Here is a 24947-nt window from a genome sequence, read left to right on the forward strand (position 1 = left end):
GCCAGTGAATCGGGCTTGTAAGTCCAAACTTGGATCTGGTTACGCGGGTAGCCAGACGGGAAACCAGCAAAGATGGACGTGGGTGAATTTATAGAAAACCCGACTCTGGAGGCGTTAGAGGCGGCACTCGCAGAGGTGAGGTTGTCGATGAAAAAGCGGGAGGTGCGGAGGGCCATAACTCAGTATTATATTGTGAAGAATGTGTTTTCGGCTGAGGTATTGGAAAATATCCCTGAAAAGGTACCAGCTAGTGGGACGGCTCAGTTAGAGTTGGAGAAATTAAGGTTGGAACATGAAATTAAATTAAAGCAGCTGGAAGCAGCTGAGAAGGAGAAAGAAAGGGCTGAGAAAGAAAAAGAGAGGGAGAGAGCTGAGAAAGAAAAGGAAAGAGCAGAGAAGGAGAGGGAGGTGGAGAAACAGAGGCAGAGAAACAGAGGCAACATGACTTGGATATGGAGAAGTTAAGGCAAGAGTGAAGAGCTCAAGGGTCAGACCGTGAGGAGCAGTTTAATGTTAGTTGGGAGTTGAGAGTAGTACCTCCGTTCGAGGAGACGGATGTTGATAGTTATTTCTTGCTTTTTGAAAAAGTGGCAGTGAATCAGAAGTGGCCCAAAGAGCAGTGGGTGGCGTTGTTACAAAGTGTGTTAACAGGGAAGGCACAATGGGCATATGCGGCATTGCCCATGGAGGAGGAAGAGGCGGAGAATTATGAGAAAGTAAAGGAGGCCATTCTTCGGACATACGAATTGGTACCTGAAGCGTATAGACAAAAGTTCAGAAATTTAAAGAAAGGGTGGAATCAGACGTATACCGAGTTTGCCTATGAGGAGGGTGTGCTCTTGAATCGCTGGTGTGCAGCAGAAATAGTGGAAGAGGATTTTTTGCGTCTCAGGGAGTTAATTCTGATTGAGGAATTTAAAGGTTGTGTTTCAGAGGATATCCGGATGTATTTGAATGAGAAGCCGAATAAGTCCATCTCCGAATTTGCTAGGTTTGCAGATGAATATGCCCTAACCCACAAGACAAAGTTTTCCTCAAATAAAAGTTACCAGAGAGACCGTGGGAACGGTAGAGAAAGCCCGCCGGCTGAGGCAGAGGTCCCGCCGGGAGCTAGTGGTAAGATTGAGGAGGAGAGGCAAGACGGCAGGAGAGTTCCTGGCTTGACCGGTTTTAATTGTGGAAAGGGGGGACATATTGCATCTAGGTGCCTTGCTCCAAGAAAGGAGACAGGAAAATGGAAAGCAGCAGTCCCTATAGGATGTGCTGTGGTAATCAGTAAATCGATGAGAGAGCCCCAGGTAGACAGAGTACGAGAAGGGTCTGAGACATGTATGTCAAACAGAACCGTGTCTGTGAGAGAGGGAGACACCCCAGTTCTAATGCGGATCTGGAGAGACACGGGAGCTGAACTGTCATTGATTAGCAGTAAGGTACTGGATTTTGGTCGCAAGACGGGAATGGTAGCTTTGAAAGGAATAGGAAAAGGGACAGAAACGGTGCCCTTGCATAGGATTATTATAAATTGTGAGCTGGTATCTGGACCAGTTGAAATAGGGGTGCGATCAGAATTCCTGAGAACTGACGTGGACGTCCTTCTTGGTAACGATTTAGCCGGTGGTAAGGTTTGGTCAGCAATGAAGCTGACGAGCCAGCCTGTGAGTGTTGAGGTTCCACCCCTAGATTCCAAGATCTATCCTGCATGCGCGATCACTCGCAGCATGTCGAGAAAGGCAGCTGAGAACGAGAGCAGTTTAAATCCGGCCAGTATCGATTTGGCCAAGACGTTTTTACCGACCCTGTACCACGAGGGTTTAGAGGGTGGTAAAACGGAGAGTAGTAAAGTGAAAGAGAGTAAGGGAGAGGAGGTAGTCCTGCCCTTAGTGAGGAGAAAATTTATAGAGGCACGACGTAAAGATGAGAAACAGATAAGGCTGTTAGAAGGTCCAGAGTTGGACATGGATGATCTGTCTGGTTTGGCAGAACTGTTTGAAGACATTGAAAATTCTAAAGGTGTTCCCGATAATGAAATGAGGGCAGTCCTAGATGAAAAGGATGCCATTACCTTGAAGGAGTCTGCTGGGTTGGCAGATGAGGTTGTTTCAGCCCGTGGGGTTGAGTTTACTCCGGAAGGGAGTTGCCCAGAGAGTAGTTGGGAGGATCAGGGGAATTTGGAATTTGAAAAGGGTACGGGTATTGAAAGCCTGGAAGAGGCAGTTGTCCCGTTTGAGTGTGTTCAAGATGTGGACGCATGTGGTACTGAACCTAGTAATGGAGCTCAGAAAAAGTCTGAGGTATTTGATTCAAATGAAAAGGAATGCAGTCCTTGGGGGTCAGATGGACTTGGTTCAGTGAAGAAAGGGTTAACCTTGGTAATAGTGGGAAGTGAGAATTCCCCGTTGTTGGTGTTCGAAGGTGTGTTAAAAGTTAGTGGGGAGATAAAAGGTGGTGAGGTGAATATTATTATTGAAGGAAAAGGGAAAAGTGTAGTTCCTAAGTTGAATGAAGAAAATTTAAAGTCTGGATTGATGTCAGAAGCAGCCACCAGGCTACAGAGACAATGGTTTGGTACCACGGTGCCTGCGAATCAATTACAGGTTGATTTGGAATGTAAAGGTGCCCCACACGCTATTGTTATTCAAGAGTATGGTGTGAAAAAGCAGAATTCGAAATGCTGTTTGAACAAAGGGGGATCGCTTTCAGATCTTAAATTGAGAACTAATAGCCTGAAGGGTCCTGAAGAGAAAACTAGTAACTTGCTTAAACTTAAAGAATTGTGTGGAAATTCGGAAAATGGTCTAAGTTTGGAACACATTGTTGATAAAATAACTCCTATGAAAGGAGCGGGCGAAAGCCTATTTCGCCATGGTGCACAAACTCACCACGTAGGAGTTAACTGGAAAAGGGGCGAGGGTTGACGGGCTGCCATTTTAAATAGCAGGGTCCGGTGTTAAGGGATTTCGACAAAGCATGTGAATAATAAAGACAACCCCCATGGAAGATTGACTGTTAAGTTTGAAAGTAAAATAAAGATTAGTATTTGCATGAAGTTTTGTAGTATACACATAAGCCAAGATCACAACTCTTTAGTTTTTGTTTGCGGAAGAAAAGGAATAAATAAAAATAGGTGGTTATTAAATTGAAGTCTGATGCTACAAGACTTTAGTAAGGTACAAGATGTTAAGATATTAAAGGCAGTGACAATGTAATTGTTAACTGTTTAGATGCTGAATTGAATGTATAACTGTATTACTCTGTAGTGAAAAAAAAACTTTTGTATTGTGTTAGATTCTAAAATCCTGTAAGACTCTGTATTACTTCATTTTTACCGATGGTAAAAACGCTTTGAAGAAAGGGGGTGTTACGAATGTACCACAACTCTGAGGGGCCGAAGGGTACAAAGTAGCCCCCTCCTTTTCGAGAATCGCAAGATCGCTATTAATTCAGGTCTGGGACCCAGGAAATGAGAGAGAGACATGCAGAATCCACAAAGGTTTGGAATGTGTCCTGGCCCCCAGAAAGGCGGAACCATTGATAACGACTATTGTCTCTTGGAGACAGAATTGTGTATTGAGTACTGTACTATTCATTGAAGCCCTCAGGGAATAACCAGAGTGGGCTGGTTGAGGGATTGCATCATCCCAACCTGATTGACATCTGAGACCCCGTGAGTAAGGATAAAAGAGGGTCTGGGGAACAACCCTTTTAGACGCACCAAGAGAAATGCTAGAAATCCCGTGACAGTGTTTAATAGCGACAGCTGGTGGGGGCCCGCGTGCGTCCTTTTCCATTTGCCAAGGAATTGGTGGGCCTTACCACGGAAGAACGGCTTAGCTAAAGAAGAGGACACCAACGAAATTTTGAAGGATCGACATCATAAAAAGGAAAAGCTGGCAAGTTCTAAATTCTCTCTCTCTCTCCAACAATTGAAAACCCAGCGGTCCCCAAAGGCGGAAGCCTGCCTGAACTGAATGACTTTTATATTTCCATCGGACAATACATTATCCCCTAGACAACGATAGAGCTTATTTCTTATTGATTATTATTATACCCGCACTTTTAGATTTAGTATTGACGACGTATATTATCTGTATGTTTGCATTGATATTATTTTTGTGTATTTTTATCAATAAATACTGTTAAAAATAGTACCATCAGACTTCAACGGACCTCTCTATCTTTGCTGGTAAGTGACCAGTTACGGGGTTCGTAACAATAGTATACTGGTAGGCTGACAATGTGAGAGCCCAGCGCTGTATCCTGGCTGAGGCTAGCGGTGGGATGAATCTGGTCTCCCTAAAAAGGCTCATCAGCGGTTTATGGTCCATATAAATTGTGAATGCACAGCCATAGAGGTACTGATGAAAATGTTTGACCACAAAAACAATGGCCAGATGTTCTTTGTCTAGCTGTGAATATCCCTTCTCAGCAGCTGTCAGGGTACATGAAGCAAAACCAATAGGCTTCTCTGAACAGTCCTCCATTACGTGTGAGAGAACTGTCCCAACTCCATAGGGCGAAGCGTCGCATGAAAGGGTGATCTCCTTGTCTGGGTCATAGTGAACGAGCAGCTTCACTGAGTGCAGGAGTTCTTTCACTTTCTTGAAAGCTTCTTCCTTCTCTTCACCCCACCACCACTTAGTGTCATTGTGAAGCAGCTTATACAGTGGGGCCAAAACCTTTGAGACATCTGGAAGAAACTTGCCATAATAATTCACCATGCCCAAAATTGATTTGAGTTCAGTGACACTGTTGGGGCTTGGGGCCTGGGGCCTCCTTAATAGCTCTCACTTTATTCCTCCACTGGGCAAAGCCCCTCAGCTGTAATCTTGTGTCCCAGGTAGGTTACACTCAGAGCCAGGAACACACATTTTCCATGTTTCAACCGCAGCCCTGCATCTGAGAGTCTCTTCAGCACCTGTTCTAAATTAGCCAGATGCTCCCCCTCTGTGGCTCCCGTGATCAAAATACCATCAAGATACACTTCTACATGTGGAATCCCCTGCAGCGAAGAGTCCATTGTCCTTTGGAAAATGACAGGGCTAGACGCCACTCCAAACACCAGGCGATTGTATTTGAATAATCCCTTGTGCGTATTGATGGTGACGTACTCCTTTGAATCCTCGTCGAGCAGCAGCTGTTGGTAGGCGTGGCTCATGTCCAGCTTTGTGAACAACTTACCCCCTGACAGGGTCGCAAACAGGATATCCACCCATGCCAATGGGTACTCCTCCAGCTTAGAGACCTGATTCACCGTAAGCTTGTAGTCCCCACATATCCTCATCATTTTATCCGCCTTCAAAACTGGAACAATAGGAGCCACCCACCTTGAAAACTGGACAGGCTCAATGATGTCCAGCCCCTGTAAACGTATCAGCTCCGCCTTGACTTTGCCTTTCATGACACAGGGCACTGACCTGGGCTTAAAAAACGTGGTGTGGCCTCAGGGTTGACATAGAGTTTCACAGTCATGTCCTTCAGTGAGCCCAGCTCGTCCCTGAAAACGTCACTATACCGCTGCAGAATGTCCTCCATTGTGCATGCATAATTAATTTCATGCCAGTTGAGCCGGATTTTGCGAAGCCAATCGCAGCCCAAAAGACTGGGCCCACTGCCCTTAGCTATCACCAGCCTGGCTTCAGCCTTCTGGCCCCCAGCTGAAATATCCACATATAACACCCCTAAATGAGATATGGGCTGCCCCGTATAGGTCCTGAGTTGGAGCTTAGATGGTCTGATGGGAGGCAGGTTGGATCCCCATGTCCTCCTCTAGGTCACTTCACTAATGACCAATGCAGTAGCCCCTGAATCAATCTCGAACTTAATGTCCTTTCCCTTGACAGTGACTGTGGCATAATATGGGTCAGGTGGTCCCTCATCCGTTTCCACCCCAAACATGTTGTAGGCACACACTGCCTCTTCGTCTGCTTCTCCTAGGTGGTGTGTGGCTGCCTGAGTCTGTTGAGCTTTCCACTGCCCTGGCTTAACCTTACCCTTTATGCTCCTGCACTTTTTAACAAAATGTCCTTTCTTGCTTGAAGCATGGCAGACAGTATCTTTGAATTTACAAACATTTGCGTAGTGCGTTCCTCCACACTGAAAACATTCCACCCACTGTTCCTGTCTACCAGTCTCCCTCCTGACTTGGAGCACTGCCATGGCCTGCGACCCCCCATATCCTTTCTGTATATCCTTGGCATTATTAGCAACCAACTTCATGCCTTGAGCAATCTCTAGGGCTGTCTTGAAAGTCAACGGTGGGGTTTCCCCCACAAGTGGCGTTGTACGGCGTCATTATTAATGCCACATACTAATCTATCACAGAGCATGTCGTCCAACATGGCTCCGAAATCGCAATGCTCCGATAGCTGCTGAAGCTCGGCCACAAAATCACCAACAGACTGACCTGGCTTCCAGACATGGCTGTGAAACTTGAACCACTGAACTATCACCGAAGGCTTCAGATTGTGGTGGTTCCCCACGAGCTTGAACAGTTTGTTGTATGGAATTTCTCCCGGTTTCCGCGGTGTAGCTAAGTTCCGTATCAATGGACAGGAGGAGGAGTATAGGAAACTGATACAGGACTTTGTGATATGGTGCAACTCAAACTACCAAGACCAAGGAGATGGTGGTGGACTTTAGGAGATCTAGGCCTCATATGGAGCCAGTGATCATTAATGGAGAATGTGTGGAGCAGGTTAAGACCTACAAGTATCTGGGAGTACAGTTAGACGAGAAGCTAGACTGGACTGCCAACACAGATGCCTTGTGCAGGAAGGCACAGAGTCGACTGTACTTCCTAAGAAGGTTGGCGTCATTCAATGTCTGTAGTGAGATGCTGAAGATGTTCTATAGGTCAGTTGTGGAGAGCGCCCTCTTCTTTGTGGTGGCGTGTTGGGGAGGAAGCATTAAGAAGAGGGACGCCTCACGTCTTAATAAGCTGGTAAGGAAGGCGGGCTCTGTCGTGGGCAAAGTACTGGAGAGTTTAACATCGGTAGCTGAGCGAAGGGCGCTGAGTAGGCTACGGTCAATTATGGATAACTCTGAACATCCTCTACATAGCACCATCCAGAGACAGAGAAGCAGTTTCAGCGACAGGTTACTATCGATGCAATGCTCCTCAGACAGGATGAAGAGGTCAATACTCCCCAATGCCATTAGGCTTTACAATTCTACCGCCAGGACTTAAGAACTTTTTAAAAGCTATTATTAATGCTTTTTGAGATAGTGATTTAGATGCATATCATATTTTTTTACTGAGTTAAGTATTGTATGTAATTAGTTTTGCTACAACAAGTGTATGGGACATTGGAAAAAAAGTTGAATTTCCCCATGGGGATGAATAAAGTATCTATCTATCTATCTATCTATCTATCTATCTATCAGCTTGTACGTCTTTGCCCCACACACACTCAGGAGAATAGAGCGCTTCTTAGTCTCCTCAGTAATTCCATTAGCACAGAAAAAGTGGCCCAAACTGTCCTTGTACTCCGGCCACTCCTCGATTTGCTCGTCGAACTCACCGACCGTTCTGAACGCAGCCATCCGAACATGAGGCTCCTCGCCCGCTCACAGCTCCTGATCGAAAACAGGGCCGACCCGTCCACAAAACCAGTTTACCTCATCGCCAAAAATATGTGGTACCTTCTACTTTACAAAAAGACCACTCAACAACCTGATGGCAAAACAGCATCTTTATCTGGGACAGCAAATGATATTTACAATGCAGAGGCTTCCAGGTACCTCGTGCAGCATGGGTGGAGGAACTATATACAATGCATACTGGGAGTAAAAAGAGCGGAAGTAAAGACCCCGCCAACCCTGGATCCTGCCTATTGCTACCAACAGCTCCCCGATTAGTATTAACTTACTTTTAATAATACTCATTATTATATTACAACTAGAACTGCAAGGGTAAAAAGACCCTAATGGGAGTTGTATACAGACCCCCAAACAGTAGTAAGAATGTTGCCTTCAAATTACAATGGGAGATAGAAAATTAATTCTACAATAGTCATAGAGGATTTCAAAATGCGGGTGGACTGAAAAAATCAGGTTGGTGCCGGCTTCTCGGACACAGAATTTCTAAAGTACCTACAAGATGACCTTTTAGAGCAGCTGATAGTTGAGCCCACGAGGGAATCAGCTATTGTGGACTGGGGGCTATGTAATGAAACAGAATTGATTAGAGAGCTCAAGATAAAAGAACCCTTAGGGACAAAAGATTGTAATATGAGCAAATTCACCCTGAAATTTGAGAAGGAGAAGCTAAAGTCAGATGTGTCAGTATTACAGTGAAGTAAAGGGAATTTCAGAGGCATAAGAGAGGAATTGGCCAGAATTGACTGGAAAAGAACACTGGCATGGGACGACAGCAGAGCACCAATGGCTGGAATTTCTGGAAGCAATCAGAAGACACCGGATATATACATCCCAAAGTGGAAGAAGTAATCGAAAGGCAAGATGACACAACTGTGGCTAATAGGAGAATTCAAAGCCAACATGAAAGCCAAAGAGAGGGCATGTAATAGAGCAAAAATTTTGGGAGTTTAGAGGATTGGGAAAGGGAATGAAGGGATACAGGGAGAAGGCAGGAGATTAGGACCGAGAGTAAAATTGGATCAGGCGTGATAAAATAGCAGAGCAGACTCAATGAGCCAAATAGCCTAATTCTGCTCCCATATCTTATGTTGCTATGCATACAGTGGATGTGTCTGTGATTGCACCTCAGTAGACACATGGACACGGTGAGAGAGGTGTGCCTGATTACATCTCAGTACACAGTGAGAGGGGTCAATCTGTTTACATCTCAGTATACAGTGAGAGGGGTCAATCTGTTTACATCTCAGTATACAGTGAGAGGAGTGTGTCTGATTACATCTTGGGATATGCATGAACACGGTGAGAGAGACGTGTTTGATTACATTTTGGGACACACACCAACACATTGAGAGAGGTGTGTCTGTGATTACATTTTGGTACATACATTCTGAGCCTGTGTGCTCTGGTCGTAGATTCTCACACCACAGGAAACATCCTCTCTGTATCCATTTGATCAAGGCTTTTCACCATTTGGTAGGTTTCAATGAGGTCACCTCTTATTCTTCTGAATTCTAGTGAACACAGGCCCAGAGCCATCAAATGCTCTTCATATGACAAGCCATTAAATCCTTGAATCATTTTCGTGAATTTCCTTTGAACCCTTTCCAGTTTCAGCACATCCTTTCTAAGATATGGGGCTCACAATAATCCAAGTGAGGCCTCACCAGTACTTCATAAAGTTTCAACAAGACACCCTCACTTTGATATTCTAGTCCTTTTGAAATGATTGCGAATATTGCATTTACCTTCCTCACCACAGACTCAATCTGCAAATTAACCTTCAAGGAATCCTGCAGAAGGACCCCCAAGTTCCTTTGCGTCTCAGCTTTTTGTGCTTTCTATCTGATTAGAATATAGTCAACCCTTTCATTATTTCTACCAAAGTACATGACCATACACATCCCGACATTGTATTCCATCTGCCATTTCTTTGCCCATTCTCCTAATAGGTCTAAGTCCTTCTGTAGCTTCTCTACTTCCTCAAAACTACCTGCCTCTCCACCTATCTTCATATAGTCTGCAAACTTTGCATCTAAATCATTGAAATATAACAAAAATAAATCAGTCCCATGACAGACACCTTGTGGAACACCATTAGTCACCAGCAGCCAGCCAGAAAATTCCCAATATTTGCCTCCTGCCAATCAGCAACTGCTTTATTTATGCTAGAATATTTCCTGTAATACCATGGGCTCGTAGCTTGTTAAGCAGCTTTATGTGTGGAACCATAAATTCTGAATATCCAAGTATACAACATCAACTGATTCTCCTTTATCTATCCTGCTTGTTATTTCTTCAATTAATTCCAGCAGATTTGTCAGGCAAGATTTTCCCTTGAGGAAATTATGCTGAACATGGCCTATTTTATCATGTGCCTCCAAATACCCTGAGACCACATCCTTAATTATGAACTCCAACTTCTTCCCAGCTACTGAAGTCAAACTAACTGGCCTATAGTTTCCTTTCTGCATCCTCTCTCCCTTCTTGAAGAGTGGAGTGACATTTGCAATTTTCCAGTCTTCCGAAACCATTTCAAAATCTAGTGATTCTTGAAAGATCATTACTAATGCCTCCACAATCTCTTCAGCCACCTCTTTCAGAACTCTGGGGTGTAAACCATCTAGTCCAGGCTACTTATCTACCTTCGGACTTTTCAGTTGCCCAAGAACTTTCTCTTAAGTTATGGTAACTTCACACACTTCATGACCCCTGACACCTGGAACTTCCACCATACTGCTAGTGTCTTCCACAGTAAAGATTCATGTAAAATGCTTATACAGTTTGTATGCCATTTTGTTGTCCCCCATTACTACTTCTCCAGCATCACTTCCTAGTGGTCTGATAATTTCTCTTGCCTCTCTTTTACACTTTATGTATCTGAAGAAACTTTTGGTATCTTATTTAATATTATTGGCTAACTTACTTTTGTATTCCATCTTTATCTTCTTAATTACATTTTAGTTGCCTTCTGTTGTACTTGAAAGGTTCACAATCCTCCAACTCCACAATTTTTTGCTCTATTATATGCCCTCTCTGGCTTTTATGTTGGCTTTGACTTCTCTTTTTAGCCATGGTTGTGTTATCTTTCCTTTAGAATACTTCTTTCTCATTCAAATGTATATATCCTGTACCTTCCAAACTGCTTTCAGAAATTCCAGCCATTGTTGCTCTGCCATCATCCCTGCCAGTGTTTTTTCCCTATCAGTTCTGGCCAACTCCTCTCTCATGCCTCTGTAATTCCCTGTACTTCACTGTAATACTGATACATCTGACTTTAGCTACCCCTTCTCAAATTTCAGGGTAAATTCAATCATATTATGATCACTTGCCCCTGAAGGTTATTTTACCTTAAGGTCTCTAATCAATTCTGATTCATTGCACAACACTCAATCCAGAATAGCTGATCCTCTAGTGGACTCAACCATGAGCTGCCAAAAAAGACATCTCATTGGCAGTCCAAAAATTCCCCCTCTTGTCATCCAGCACCAACCTGATTTTCCTAATCAATCTGCATATTGAAGTCCACCATGACTATTGTAATACTGCCCTTTCGTCATGCATTTTTTATCTCCCATTGTAATTTATAGGCCACATCCTTACTACTGTTTGGGGGTCTGTATACAACTCCCATCAAGGTCTTTTTACCCTTGCAGTTCCTTAGCTCTATCCACAATGATTCAACACCATCTGACCTTATGACACTCTTCAGACACCCACTGGTCTCCACACACACACCTATCACACCCCACACCCCCTTGTCTCCACACACAGTAGTCACCCCTCTACCCATGTTGTCCACACACATTCCAGTCATCCCCACACCCCGTTCTCCTCACACCAGACAATCCCCACACCAACTGGTCTACACACAAAGGTCACCCCCCACAAATCTTGATCTCCTACACACAGTAGTCACCCCCACACTCCCTGGTCTCCACACACACCAATCATCTGTACACCCCTGTTGGAACAATTTTTGGGTTTAGACGTTTACATTTAGTTAATGTCTTCCCCCACAAATCTTCATATCTGAATAAAAATTGTAAATTTAATTTAAAATGCAGCTCTGAACAATAGGTTCATTAAAACCATGAATTACAGCCCAGACAATGCTGATTAACATTCATTTAGATATCTGTGTTGTGGGTGCAAATTGGGAGGTGTAAAGTTTGTGTTTAATTTCAAAGAAAGCATTGTGGATACATTGTAAATATGAAATCTAGGACAAGAAGGTACAACTTCAGGGTTGAAGGACGTCCATTTAGAACAGAGATGCGGAGAAATTACTTTAGTCAAATGGTGGTAAATCTGTGGAATTTGTTGCTACAAGTGGCTGTGGAGGCCAGCTGATTGGGTGCATTTAAGTAGAGATAGATAGGTTCTTGATTAGACAGGGGATCAAAGGGTATGGGGAGAAAGCAGGGGAGTAAGGATGACTGGAAGAATTGGATCAGCCCGTGACTGAACCGCGGGGCAGACTTGATGGGCCAAATGGCCTACTTCTGCTCCTAGATTTTATGGTCTTATGGAATTGTACTTTGATGTTTAGCATAAAGTATTGAGCCTCATGTCAGGCCAGCCAGACCTTTTGATCAAAAGTGTCTCAATGATGCCTGCTGTACTTTGCTTTGTCGAGTAAAGGAACTCTTTCATACCTACCAGTACTTTTCTCCAGTGACACGCAACCAGTCATTCTCCAAACACCCTGGTCTCCACACACGTCAGTCATACCCCACACCCACTCGTATCCACACAGACCAGTCATCTCCCATGACCCCTAGTCTACAAACACACCAGTCACCCCTAACATCCGCCCGGTCTCAAACACATTAGTCGCCCCATTTTCCCTGGTCTCCATATAGACCTGTCAGCCTCCACACCCCAGTCTCCACACATACATACACACAGTCACCTCCCCCCACACCCCAGTAATCCCCCCACACACCCAGTCACCCCCCACACCTCGGTCTCCACACACACACACACAGTCACCCCCCACACCCCAGTCCCCATACACACAGTCACCCCCACACCCCGGTCTCCAAACACACCAGTCACCCCCACCCCCAGTCCCCCCCCCCCCACACACACACATACTCACCCCCAAAAACCTGGTCTCCACACACACCAGTCACCCCCGACACTCCGGTCTCCACACACACCAGTCAACCTCCACACCAGTCAGTCCCTATACCCCAGTCTCCATACACGCAGTCACCCTCCACACCCTGGTCTCCACACACACACACCAGTCACCCCTCACACCCTGGTCTCCACACACGTCAATCATACCCCACACCCACTCATATCCACACAGACCAGTCATCTCCCATGCACTCTGGTCTACAAACACGTGAGTCACCCCAAACACCTGCCTGGTCTCAAACACACTAGTCACCCCCATTTCCCCTATTCTCTACATACTCCAATAACCCACCACAGCTATTGGTGTCCATACTCACAAGTCACCCCATTCCACAGCTCTTCGCGCACACAAGTCATCCCTACAATCCCTGGCCTCCACACACACCAGCCATCCCCATTCATCTTGATCTCCCACATGCAGCAGACACCCCCACATCTCCTGGACTCCATACACACCTGTCACCCCACCCCAATACCCCTCATCTCCACACACACCATTCACCTCCCACACCCACTGGTCTCCACACTCACTTGTCACCTCCCACACCCCTTGGTCTTCACCCGCACCAGTCACCTCCCACACCCAGTGGTCTCCACACTCACCTGTCACCTCCCACACCCACATCTGTCACCTCCCATACTCCATGGTCTCCACACACACCTGTCACCTCCCACACCCACTGGTCTCCACACACACCTGTCATCTCCCACACCCACTGGTCTCCACACTCACCTGTCACCTCCCACACCCACATCTGTCACCTCCCATACTCCATGGTCTCCACACACACCTGTCACCTCCCACACCCACTGGTCTCCACACACACCTGTCACCTCCCACACCCACTGGTCTCCACACACACCTGTCATCTCCCACACCCACTGGTCCCCACACACACCTGTCACCTCCCACACCCCATGGTCTCCACACTCACCAGTCACCTCCCACACCCACTGGTCTCCACACACACCTGTCACCTCCCACACCCACTGGTTCCCACACACATCTGTCACCTCCCATACCCCATGGTCTCCACACACACCTGTCACCTCCCACACCCCATGGTCTCCACACTCACCAATCACCTCCCACACCCACTGGTCTCCACACACACCTGTCACCTCCCACACCCCATGGTCTCCACACTCACCAGTCACCTCCCACACCCACTGGTCTCCACACTCACCAGTCACCTCCCACACCCACTGGTCTCCACACACACCTGTCACCTCACACACCCACTGGTCTCCACACACACCTGTCACCTCCCACACCCCATGGTCTCCACACTCACCAGTCACCTCCCACACCCACTGGTCTCCATGCTCACCAGTCACCGTCACCCACTTGCTCAGCTTCATTACATGAAACTAGAGTTGGGCAACAAAGAAACAGGCTCTTTTGCCCTTCATGTCCATGCCAACAATTGTACCATCTACACCAATCCTATTTGTCATGTCTTCTCCCTTCCTTTCCAATCCTGAACAATGGTCTCAACCCAAAATATTGACCATTTATTCACTTCCATGGATGCTGCCTGGATCGCTATTCCCCTGCCCAGCGTGGACCCCTTTTCTCCTATCCGGTGTGCATGCTCAGTTAACTTGTTGCCTGGGTTGTGTTGTGTTAACATGTTGTGGGTTGGTGAGAACAGGGAAAACTAAAGGGTTGTACTCCCTGGCAAGCAAGTGGAGATTCAACTTCCTCATAAACTGACTTTAATATTACTTCCCAGATTTTGTAGGGGGTAAGGTATTCAATGGGTACAAACAGTAATTTGGTCTTATTAAACATTGGATAGATATTGGTAGAGAAGTGCAGTGTTGAATGATATTCAGATACACTCAGCTGGTCAATCCACAATGCTTTGCTACTAGTTTCCTGTAATTAGTTTGGCACAGCTTCCCTGGGTTGATCTGTGGAATTTACAAAGGTCATTATCATCTCCAGCCAGGAGTACTGTCAATTATCCTTGCTCAGTGTACAATGTGATCCAGATCATACTTCTCGCAGAATGTGCTGGTGAATGGTACACACGTGAGGTATTCACACCACTGGCAATAAATGGGATACGCATAGAACCAGATCACCAGAGATGCAGAGAGTCCAACGAACATCAACAGGGAGCCAATGATCAATATTCGTTTCCTGTATTTGTCAGCCCGACCAAAGGTAATGTATGGTAAGAAGGCAAACGAAAGCAAGAAACCACTGAGGAACCCAAATATATGGGCAATGTTGTCAATCCAAGGCAATAAGCCAACTGTAAAGAGAACCATCAGGATTCTGAGCTGCTTCATCAATGCTTTCCATGGCTTCTCCAAAATCTGCCAGCTCTGAAACAATTCTACAAAGAGGCAGGCTAGCAAACCAAACTGAGAGCCTGCAGGTCCAACCTATTGTGCAAGGGAAAGACAAGATGATGTTACACACAGTTTGCTGTGATCCTTTCTCTCCTTCCTTGTCATAGTGGCTTTACCCACCCTACATTTAGCAGCTATAACTCCAGCAGCCTGGACATAAAGTTCTGGAACTTGCCCACCAACACCTCCCCCCAACTCTCCCATGCCTCTCCCTGCTCCATAGATCTTGCAGTTCCCAACATTACTCTGGATCACTGTCAAGTTCTGTCTCTAAATGTTCCTAAGATGTTTTATGCGTAAAACATATTTTACTGTTTAAATGCAAGTAACGACACACAAAAGGGCCTGACCAGAGAACAATGGAAGTCAATCGTGGATCAGATATTTCTTCCACAATCATACTCCAAATGTTCCCATTTCTTAATTCTGTTATTTCCTTCTTAAATGTGGTAATTGACACAACTTCAATGGCCATTGAGGTATATTAATTTTGCAAGGGTTTTGATCCTTTCTATCTCTGCTGCCAAGCATTGCCAAAGGTGTCCTCAAACCGGCACAGAAACAATGAGTTGATGGTTTCTATGTGTGTCGTCGCTTTGCATTCAATCTTCACAATGCCCACTCTGTGTTTAACAACCTACTCAGGAAGCAGAGGGAGCCAGGACATACCCAGTGCCCATGGTGGGTTTGGAGAGATGCTTTAGCTGGGAATGAAGGCAAGACTATGAGGTGATGGAGCAGAAGGCAGGAGGTGAAAGTTACCAGTGCACAGTAATCAGCCACCTCAGGTGCAGTCTGCAAGTTCAGCTGTTGCCTGGTTGCCACAGCTGAGTGCAGCAGAGGATCTCCCAGCTTGACTACCCAACATCCCTCTAAACTCTGTTCATGTTGCTCCCTTCCCTTCCCCATACTTTCCCCTTCCTCATCCCTTCTCCAATCACTCACCCCCAACAAACCCCATACCTCTGCTCTGTACGGCAGGAATATCGCACTGGCCAAATTGCCAATAATTCCACTCAGGATATAGATGATTGAAATACGCAGCCACCCAGCCAACATCTCCAGGTCCCGGAGGATAGTCAGATGGAAAATCACAGAGACCACACAATGGATAATCCTACACAATAGGGAATGACAATGATGAGAGAGGATGTGATGCAGAATGTGAAGACGGGAATGTGAGAGAAGAAAGGAAGTGAGGGGGAGAGATTGTGTGAGAGAATGACAAGATACATATGCGAGTTTGTATGTGGGAGTGAGGGAGTGTGAAAGAGAAAGAAAGTCAGGGAATGAGGAAGAGACAGAGCTTAACTTGCAGGTTGAGTCAAAGGTGAGGAAAGCAAATGCAAAATTAGAAGTCATTTTGAGAGGACGAGAACATAAAAGCAAGGATGTAATTGCTGATGTCTTAAAAAGGCATTGGTCAGACCGCACTTGGAGTTCAATTCTGGGTCCCTTATCTAAGAAAATTTCTGCTGCCATTGCAGAGGGTCCAGAAGTCTAGGACCAAAGGCACAGCTTTAGAGCAGAGGGACATCCATTTTGAACAGAGATGAGGAGGAATTTCTTTAGCCAGACAGTAATGAATCGGTGGAATTCATTGCCACAGATGGCTGTGGAGGCAAAAATCACTGGGTATATCTGAAATGGAGGTTGAAAGATTCTTGATTTGTAAGGGGGTCGAAGATTTTGGGGAGAAGGCAGGATAATGAGGTTAATAGTGATAATAAATAATCCATGATGTTTCTGTACTCGCTGGAGATCAAAAGGATAAGGAGGTGGTGGGGGGAGAAATCACATTAAAACCTACCAGGCTAAATCATTGGATACATCCAAGACAGAAATCTATAATTCTTGATTGCTAGGGCATTTAAGGGGAGAAGAGGGGAGAATGTGGTTGAAAAAAAAGCCGTGATTAAATAACACAGCAGACTCAAATAGACCGAATGGCCTAATTCTGCTCCTATGTCTGATAGGCTTATGGAAAGAGAGAGAAAGTAAGAGAAACAAAAGTCATTGTGAAGGTGGACTCATCAGCGGAGAGCAGGGTAAGGGGGAGAGCATCCCAAACGTCCCACACCCTGTCCCCTTCACACCACGCTTCCTACACATTGTCCTCCATGTGCCCCACACCCTCTCCCCCTCGCGCCACGTGCCCCATACGCTGACCCCTCGCACCATGCATCCCACACCCTGTGCCCCTCACACCAGACGTCAAACACCCAGTCCCACTCACATGTCCCACACTCTGTGCCCCTAACCTGCATGTCTCACACCCTGTCCCCCCTCATGCTAAATGTCCCACACCCTATTCCCCTCATGCTACAAATCCGATACCCTGTTCCCCTCACACCAGATGTCAAACACCCAGTCACACTCGCGCCGCATGTCCCACTCCCTGCCACCCTCACGTCAAACCTCCCACACCCTGTCCCCCTCGCTCCACATGTCCTAAGCCCTGTCCCCCTCACACCACACATCCCACGCCCTGTCCCCCCACACCACATGTCCCAGGCCCTCCCCCCACACCGCACATCCCACGCCCTCCCCCCACACCGCACATCCCACGCCCTCCCCCCACACCGCACATCCTATACCCTCCTCCCACACCGCACGTCCCACACCCTATCCTCCCACACCGCACATCCCATGCCCTGTCCCCATACACCACACGTCCCACTCCCTGCCACCCTCACGTCAAACCTCCCACACCCTGTCCCCCTCGCTCCACATGTCCTACGCCCTGTCCCCCTCGCACCACACATCCCACGCCCTGTCCCCCCACACCACACGTCCCACGCACTCCCCCATACCACACATCCCACACCCTGTCCCCCCACACCACATGTCCCACGCACTCCCCCACACCACACATCTCACACCCTGTCCCCCCACACCACACATCCCACACCCTGTCCCCCCAAACCACACATCCCACACCCTATCCTCCCACACCGCACATCCCACGCCCTCCCCCACACCGCACATCCCACGCTCTGTCCCCCTACACCACATGTCCCACTCCCTGCCACCCTCACGTCAAACCTCCCACACCCTGTCCCCCTCGCTCCACATGTCCTACGCGCTGTCCCCCTCGCACCACACATCCCACACCCTGTCCCCCCACACCACATGTCCCACGCACTCCCCCACACCACACATCCCACGCCCTATCCCCCCACACCGCACATCCCACACCCTGTCCCCCCACACTGCACGTCCCACGCACTCCCCCATACCACACATCCCACACCCTGTCCCCCCACACCACATGTCCCACGCACTCCCCCACACCACACATCCCACGCCCTATCCCCCCACACCGCACATCCCACGCCCTGTCCCCCTACACCACACGTCCCACTCCCTGCCACCCTCAGTCAAACCTCCCACACCCTGTCCCCCTCGCTCCACATGTCCTACGCCCTGTCCCCCTCGCACCACACATCCCACACCCTGTCCCCCCACACTGCACGTCCCACGCACTCCCCCACACCACACGTCCCACGCCCTCCCCCACACCGCACATCCCACGCCCTCCCCCCACACCGCACATCCTACGCCCTGTCCCCCTCGCACCACACATCCCACGCCCTGTCCCCCCACACCACACATCCCACGCCCTCCCCCACACCGCACATCCCACGCCCTCCCCCACACCGCACATCCCACGCCCTGTCCCCCTACACCACACGTCCCACACCCTGTCCCCCTCACGTCAAACCTCCCACACCCTGTCCCCCTCACACCACGTCCCACGCCCTCCCCCACACCGCACATCCCACGCCCTGTCCCCCTACACCACACGTCCTACACCCTGTCCCCCTCACGTCAAACCTCCCACACCCTGTCCCCCTCACACCACATGTCCCAGGCCCTCCCCCCACACCGCACGTTCCACATCCTGTCCCTCACTGTGAACAATGGATTTTATTTCTTACCCAGCATGAAGGAATAGGGAAAGCCAGAGCCTGTAGATCTGATCTGGAACATCTGGGTTCAGGAAAGGTAATAGACCACAGACGTCATCCATGCAGTGGACCTGTGGCAGAACCTGTTGTCAATTTGGAGGAGTTTACAAAGGCACAACAGATTCTGCAGATGTTGGAATCCAGAACAACACACACAAAATGCTAGAGGCACTCAGTATGTAAGGAATATAGAGTGGACATTTTTGGTCAAGAAGCTTTATCAGGACTGGAATGTGAGGGCAGAGAAGCTAGAATAAAGATGTGGGAGGGAGAGACAAGGTGTATAAATTGTCAGGTGATAAATTAGACCAGGTGTGGTTGAAGGTGGGTGGGTGGAGTGGGGCGATGAGGTAATCAGCTGGGAGGTGATAGGTAGAAAAGGTAATGGGCTGAAGAAGAAGAATCTGATAGAGGAGAATGGATTATAGGAGAAAGGGAAGGAGCAGAGGACACAGGGGCTGGTGATGAACAGGGTAGAAGAAAAGAAGGGGTAAGAAGTGAGCCAGAATGGACAGTGTGAACATGATTTCTCCCCCTCCCCTTTTCTATTCCCCATTTTGACAGAATGGACACTTCCATAATGTACACTCATATAATTCTACACAACATACACAACAGTTGAAAGCCCAACTGTTAGACATTGGTTAACAATTGGTCTGACCCTGTGGAAAAGAAACAGCAGTCTCTGAATTTAGGTAGAGGAACATATGGGTTTTCCAGGTTGACAACTGGACGGCAGATTCAGTTTAATGTGTATGAATGATCCCAAACACAAAATGACTGATTATTCTCTTAATTGTAATAGACCTGGTGATGGAATGAGGCACCATCCCCGGGTGTCCTGTTCACTAACGTTCAGTGGCAGAGGTCAATGACAAACACACCGAACAACGGTCTTCACTGCAAGAGCATTAGAATTGAGGAACTAAAGTCTTTCCGCAGCTTTACTAGGCCTGAGTGAGGACGTGTGCTGTTTTGGCCTCCTTATCTGAGGAAGGATGTCCTTGCCATTTGGAATGTGATGAAGGTTTACTGGACTAATTTCTAAGATAACAGGATGGATATATAAAGAAAGATTGAGTTGGTACGATGAGTACAGAAGACTGAGATGGCTCTCACAGAAACCTGTAAGATTCTAACACGACAAGGGCAATTGGGTCCAGGTAAGTTCTAGTCCTGAACCCATGTGGAGTTTGCAAATTCTCCTTCAGCATGGCTTCCTCCAGTTTTTCCAGCCGAAGGCATGCAGGTTCGTAGGTTAGTTGATCATGGTAGATTACTCCTAGTATGCAGGTGAGTGGTAGAACTTGGAGGAAGATGCTGTGAATTAGGTGAGATTCAGGCAGGATTTGTATAAATATGGTGAAGGCGGGTGATTTTTGGTCAGCACAGATCCAACGGACCAAAGGGCATTTTCCTGTGCTGCATGTCTCTGCTACTCTCATGTTACCAAAGAGGGAGTGCTGGGTCAGGACCACAGCCTCAGGATACAGGGCATGTTGTTTGGAATTTTCAATCATCTACAGATTGTGAAGCTGCACATTTCTCTGCCAGGCAGCAATGGATTATTAAATATTATTAAATCATTAAATACATTCAAGGAGATCAATATACAGAACACTATAGGTGCAAGGGTTATGGGGAAAAGATAGGGACAGAATACTGACATTTGATCATATTCAACAATGGACCTTTGGGCCTAATAGCCTACTGTGAATGTTTCTGATGTTACCTGTGAACACAAGGTAGCCTCCTCATGAAAGTATCCATTTTTAAACTGACAATACTCTCTGGTAGTAATCTCACACCTGCATGAGAAAGAATAGAATTAAGACAAGAAATCATAGAAGCCCATATCTGCTCAGTCATTCATCAGAACTTTCCTGGACTATTCCTTCGATTCTCAAACAATGAACAAATCTCAGTCTTTAATATCTACTTCATATCCCTTGGCTAGAAATCTCCCCACTCAGATGGACTTGAACATTAACGCAGTCTGGACATACTTACGAGACTAGGACATGCACAGTGGCATAGAGGCAGTGTGGTGCGCAGGTTCAAAGATTCTTGATAGAGAGGGCACAGGTAGGTAATGTGGTGAAGAAGACTTCATTAGTCAGAGCAGTGAAGTTCTGTTCCTACTTTACAACACATAGTCAGACCTCAGCTAGAGTACTGGGTGCATTCTGATCATTATATTACAGAAAGGAAATAATAGTGGCAGACAGAGTGCAGAGGAGATTCACCAAGATATTACCTCACATGGAAAGCTTTAAATATAATAGAGATTGGAGAGTCGGATCCAATAAATTTTTTTTCAAAAATGGATCCCGGAAAATTTGGAAATGGAAGAAGGAACTCAGTTAATTGAAATTGAAAGGGCTCACAGAGCCTTAAGATCAAGACCTCAAGTTGACCAAAACCCACGATCAATCTTGATAAGATGCTTAAGATATCAAGATAAAGAAAAGATCCTGAAGGCGGCTGCCCAACGTGCCAGAAAGAGAAATGGGCCATTGATGATAGAAGGGAAAACAGTTCTTTTCTATCCTGATATAAGTTATGACCTTTTGAAGAGAAAGAATTTAACCCAGCAAAAAAAGCTTTATGGGGAAAAGGTTATAAATTTATAATGCGTCACCCGGCAACCCTGATAATTTTTTTGGATGACGGAAAAAGATTTTTTACTGATTATCGGGATGCGGAAGAGTTTGCACAAAAACTTCCAAGTATTCGCTAACCACAGCCAAAGATTTAAAAGTGAAATGGATTAAAGATGAAGACAGGGACACTGAATGGAATTGATGGACATTTAAGGACAAAAGAATATTTAAACATTCTTAATTATATGATACAGGGGGAGAAAGGTAAAAATTTGAGAAATATTAATTGAGAGTAGTGACATTTTTTTCTTCTTCTCATATATATACTTTTTTATGTTATGGGGGAGTTGGGGGAACTTTGAATCGATTGCTATGGGATTCACGTGTGTAATCATGGCGATTGCCATGACCCGTACAACGGAGGGGGGTAATGTTGTGTTTTTTTTTATCCACAACATTAATAGGGGGGTATTTTGTTACTTTTTTCTTTATAATCTATTTTTCTTCTATCCTTCTTTCTTTGCCTGGATGATTGGGGGGGGGGGGGGGGGGGGAAGACACATAGCAACATGGAGAATTTTAAAAAGATTCCCCAAGGTACTACGAAAGTTGAAAGATTAAGTATTATTATAGATTGGAGTAATCCTATTAAAAATAATGACTAATTTACTGTATTTTCTAAGTTTTAATGTTAATGGGCTTAATGGACCGGTGAAAAGAAAAAAGAATTTTAACATACATTAAGAAAATGAAAATAGATATAGCTTTTTTTTACAAGAAACACACTTAACAGAGATAGATCATCAGAAATTAAAAAGAGATTGTGTCGGAAAGGTTATTACAGCTTCATTTAATTCAAAGGCGAGGGGAGTTGCAATTTTGGTTAATAAAACTTTACCAATTAAAATACAAAATGTATTAATTGATTCAGCGGGGAGATATGTAATTATTCATTGTCAAATTTTTTCAGAACTATGGACTCTTATGAATATTTATGCACCAAATGAAAATGATGTAAAATTTATACAAGAGACCTTTTTGAATTTGGCTGATGCACATGATAAAATATTAATAGGTGGAGATTTTAACTTTTGTCTAGACCCAGTTTTAGATAGATCAACAAAGGTTGTTACAAAATCAAAAGTAGTAAAATTAACTTTATCATTGATGAAAGATTTAAATTTGATTGATATATGGAGAAGAATTAATCCAAAAGAAAGAGATTATTTATTTTATTCAAATAGACACAAAACTTATTCAAGGGTAGATTTATTTCTATTATCAACGAATATTCAAGACAGAGTAAAAACTATGAAATATAAAGCAAGAATATTGTCAGATCATTCCCCCTTGATAATGACAGTGATAATGATGGATAAAGAGGAATCGATTTACAGATGGAGATTTAATTCAATATTATTAAAACGTCAAGATTTTTGTGATTTTATGAAAAAGCAGATTCAGTTTTTTTTAGATACAAATTCACATTCAGTTGATGATAAATTTATATTGTGGAAAGCAATGAAGGCATATTTGAGAGGCCAGATAATAAGTTACACTTCTAAAATTAAGAAGGAATATATGGTAGAAATAGATCAATTGGAAAAAGAGATTACAAAATTAGAAAAAGAATTTCAAAGATATATGACAGAAGAAAAATGAAGACAACTTGTTAACAAGAAGTTACAATATAATACACTTCAGACATATCAAACAGAAATAGCAATTATGAGAACTAAACAGAGATATTATGAACTAGGTGAGAGATCACACAAGATTCTTGCTTGGCAGTTAAAAACAGACCAGACTTCCAAAATGATAAATGCAATTGTGAACAAGTGTAAATAAATTACCTATAAACCTTTAGAAATTAATGAAACTTTTAAGAATTTTTATTCTGAGCTGTATCAATCAGAATCACAAAATGATAATGTCGAGATAGAAAGGTTTTTATCACAAATAACTCTTCCAAAATTGGATTTGGAAGAACAGAAGGGATTAGATTTACTTTTTACATTAAAAGAGGTCGAAGAAGCTCGAGGATCACTTCAGAGTAATAAATCTCCAGGAGAAGATGGTTTTCCGCCCGAATTTTACAAAAAGTTTAAAGATTTACTAATTCCTCCTTTTATGGAGTTAATACACCAAGTGGAAAGAACGCTTAAACTTCCAGAATCTTTTTTGACAGCTATTTTAATAGTATTGCCAAAAAAAGATAGAGATCTTTTAAAGCCCACATCATATAGACCTATTTCTTTGTTAAACACCGATTATAAAATAATAGCAAAAATTTTATCTAGTAGATTATCTAAATACTTATCAAAATTAATACATATGGATCAAACAGGATTTATCAAAAATAGACAATCGGCAGATAATGTAACCTGGTTACTTAGTATAATTCATTTGGCACAAAAGAGGGAGGAAATGAGTGTGGCAGTTGCTTTAGATGCAGAAAAAGCATTTGATAGATTGGAATGGGATTTTTTATTTAAGGTATTAGAAAAATATGGATTAGGAGTATCTTTTATGAAATGGATTAAAACCTTAAATACTAATCTCAAAGCTAAAGTAGTGACAAATGGTCAAATTTCAACATCATTTCAGTTAACAAGGTCAACTAGACAAGGTTGTCCATTATCACCTGCTTTATTTGTGTTGGCGATAGAACCTTTAGCTGAATTAATTAGAACGGACCCAGATATTAAGGGTTTCAGAGTTAATCAGGAGGAATACAAGATTAACTTATTCGCTGACGATGTTCTGCTTTATTTAACAAACCCATTGTATTTGCTATGTAAATTATCTTCTAGATTGGAAGAATATGGGAAAATATCAGGCTACAAAATAAATTGGGATAAAAGTGAAATTCTACCTCTTACTAAAGGAGATTATAGTCAATGTCGATTAATAATTCAATTTAGATGGCCAATAAATGGTATAAAATATTTAGGTATAAGAGTTGATAATGATATAAAGAATTTATATAAATTAAATTATTTACCATTATTGAAAAAAATTCAAGAAGATCTTGATAAATGGATGATGTTACCAATAACATTAGTAGGCAGAGTAAATGCTGTAAAAATGAATATATTCCCTAGATTACAATATTTATTCCAAACACTACCAATACAACTACCCCAGAAGTTTTTTCAAGAGTTAAATAAATGTGTGAGGAAGTTCCTTTGGAAAGGTAAGATGTCAAGAATATCGTTGGAAAAATTGACATGGAAATTTGATCTAGGAGGGTTACAACTTCCAA

The 24947-nt window shown here is 44.6% G+C and overlaps 1 protein-coding gene across 5 annotated transcripts in view; it reads right to left on the reverse strand.

Moving 5' to 3' along the window:
* Positions 1-13944: 13944 nt before the first annotated feature.
* The window catches only part of LOC140714904 (inactive rhomboid protein 2-like), a 95599-nt gene continuing 84596 nt past the window's right edge, over positions 13945-24947 (reverse strand). For 3 of the 5 annotated variants that reach the window (XM_073026574.1, XM_073026573.1, XM_073026572.1), the window contains 4 exons: positions 20812-20887; positions 19050-19150; positions 16072-16225; positions 13945-15141 (listed from right to left, as the gene is read on the reverse strand). In XM_073026574.1, the coding sequence (XP_072882675.1) occupies positions 14722-15141; positions 16072-16225; positions 19050-19150; positions 20812-20887 (751 nt within the window). In that variant the 3' untranslated portion in view covers positions 13945-14721. The remainder of the gene's footprint in view (positions 15142-16071; positions 16226-19049; positions 19151-20811; positions 20888-24947) is intronic. The other 2 variants (XM_073026576.1, XM_073026575.1) reach the window with 1 other exon arrangement.

This window comes from Hemitrygon akajei, chromosome 22, assembly GCF_048418815.1.
Source record: "Hemitrygon akajei chromosome 22, sHemAka1.3, whole genome shotgun sequence".
Taxonomy (NCBI): Eukaryota; Metazoa; Chordata; class Chondrichthyes; order Myliobatiformes; family Dasyatidae; genus Hemitrygon; species Hemitrygon akajei.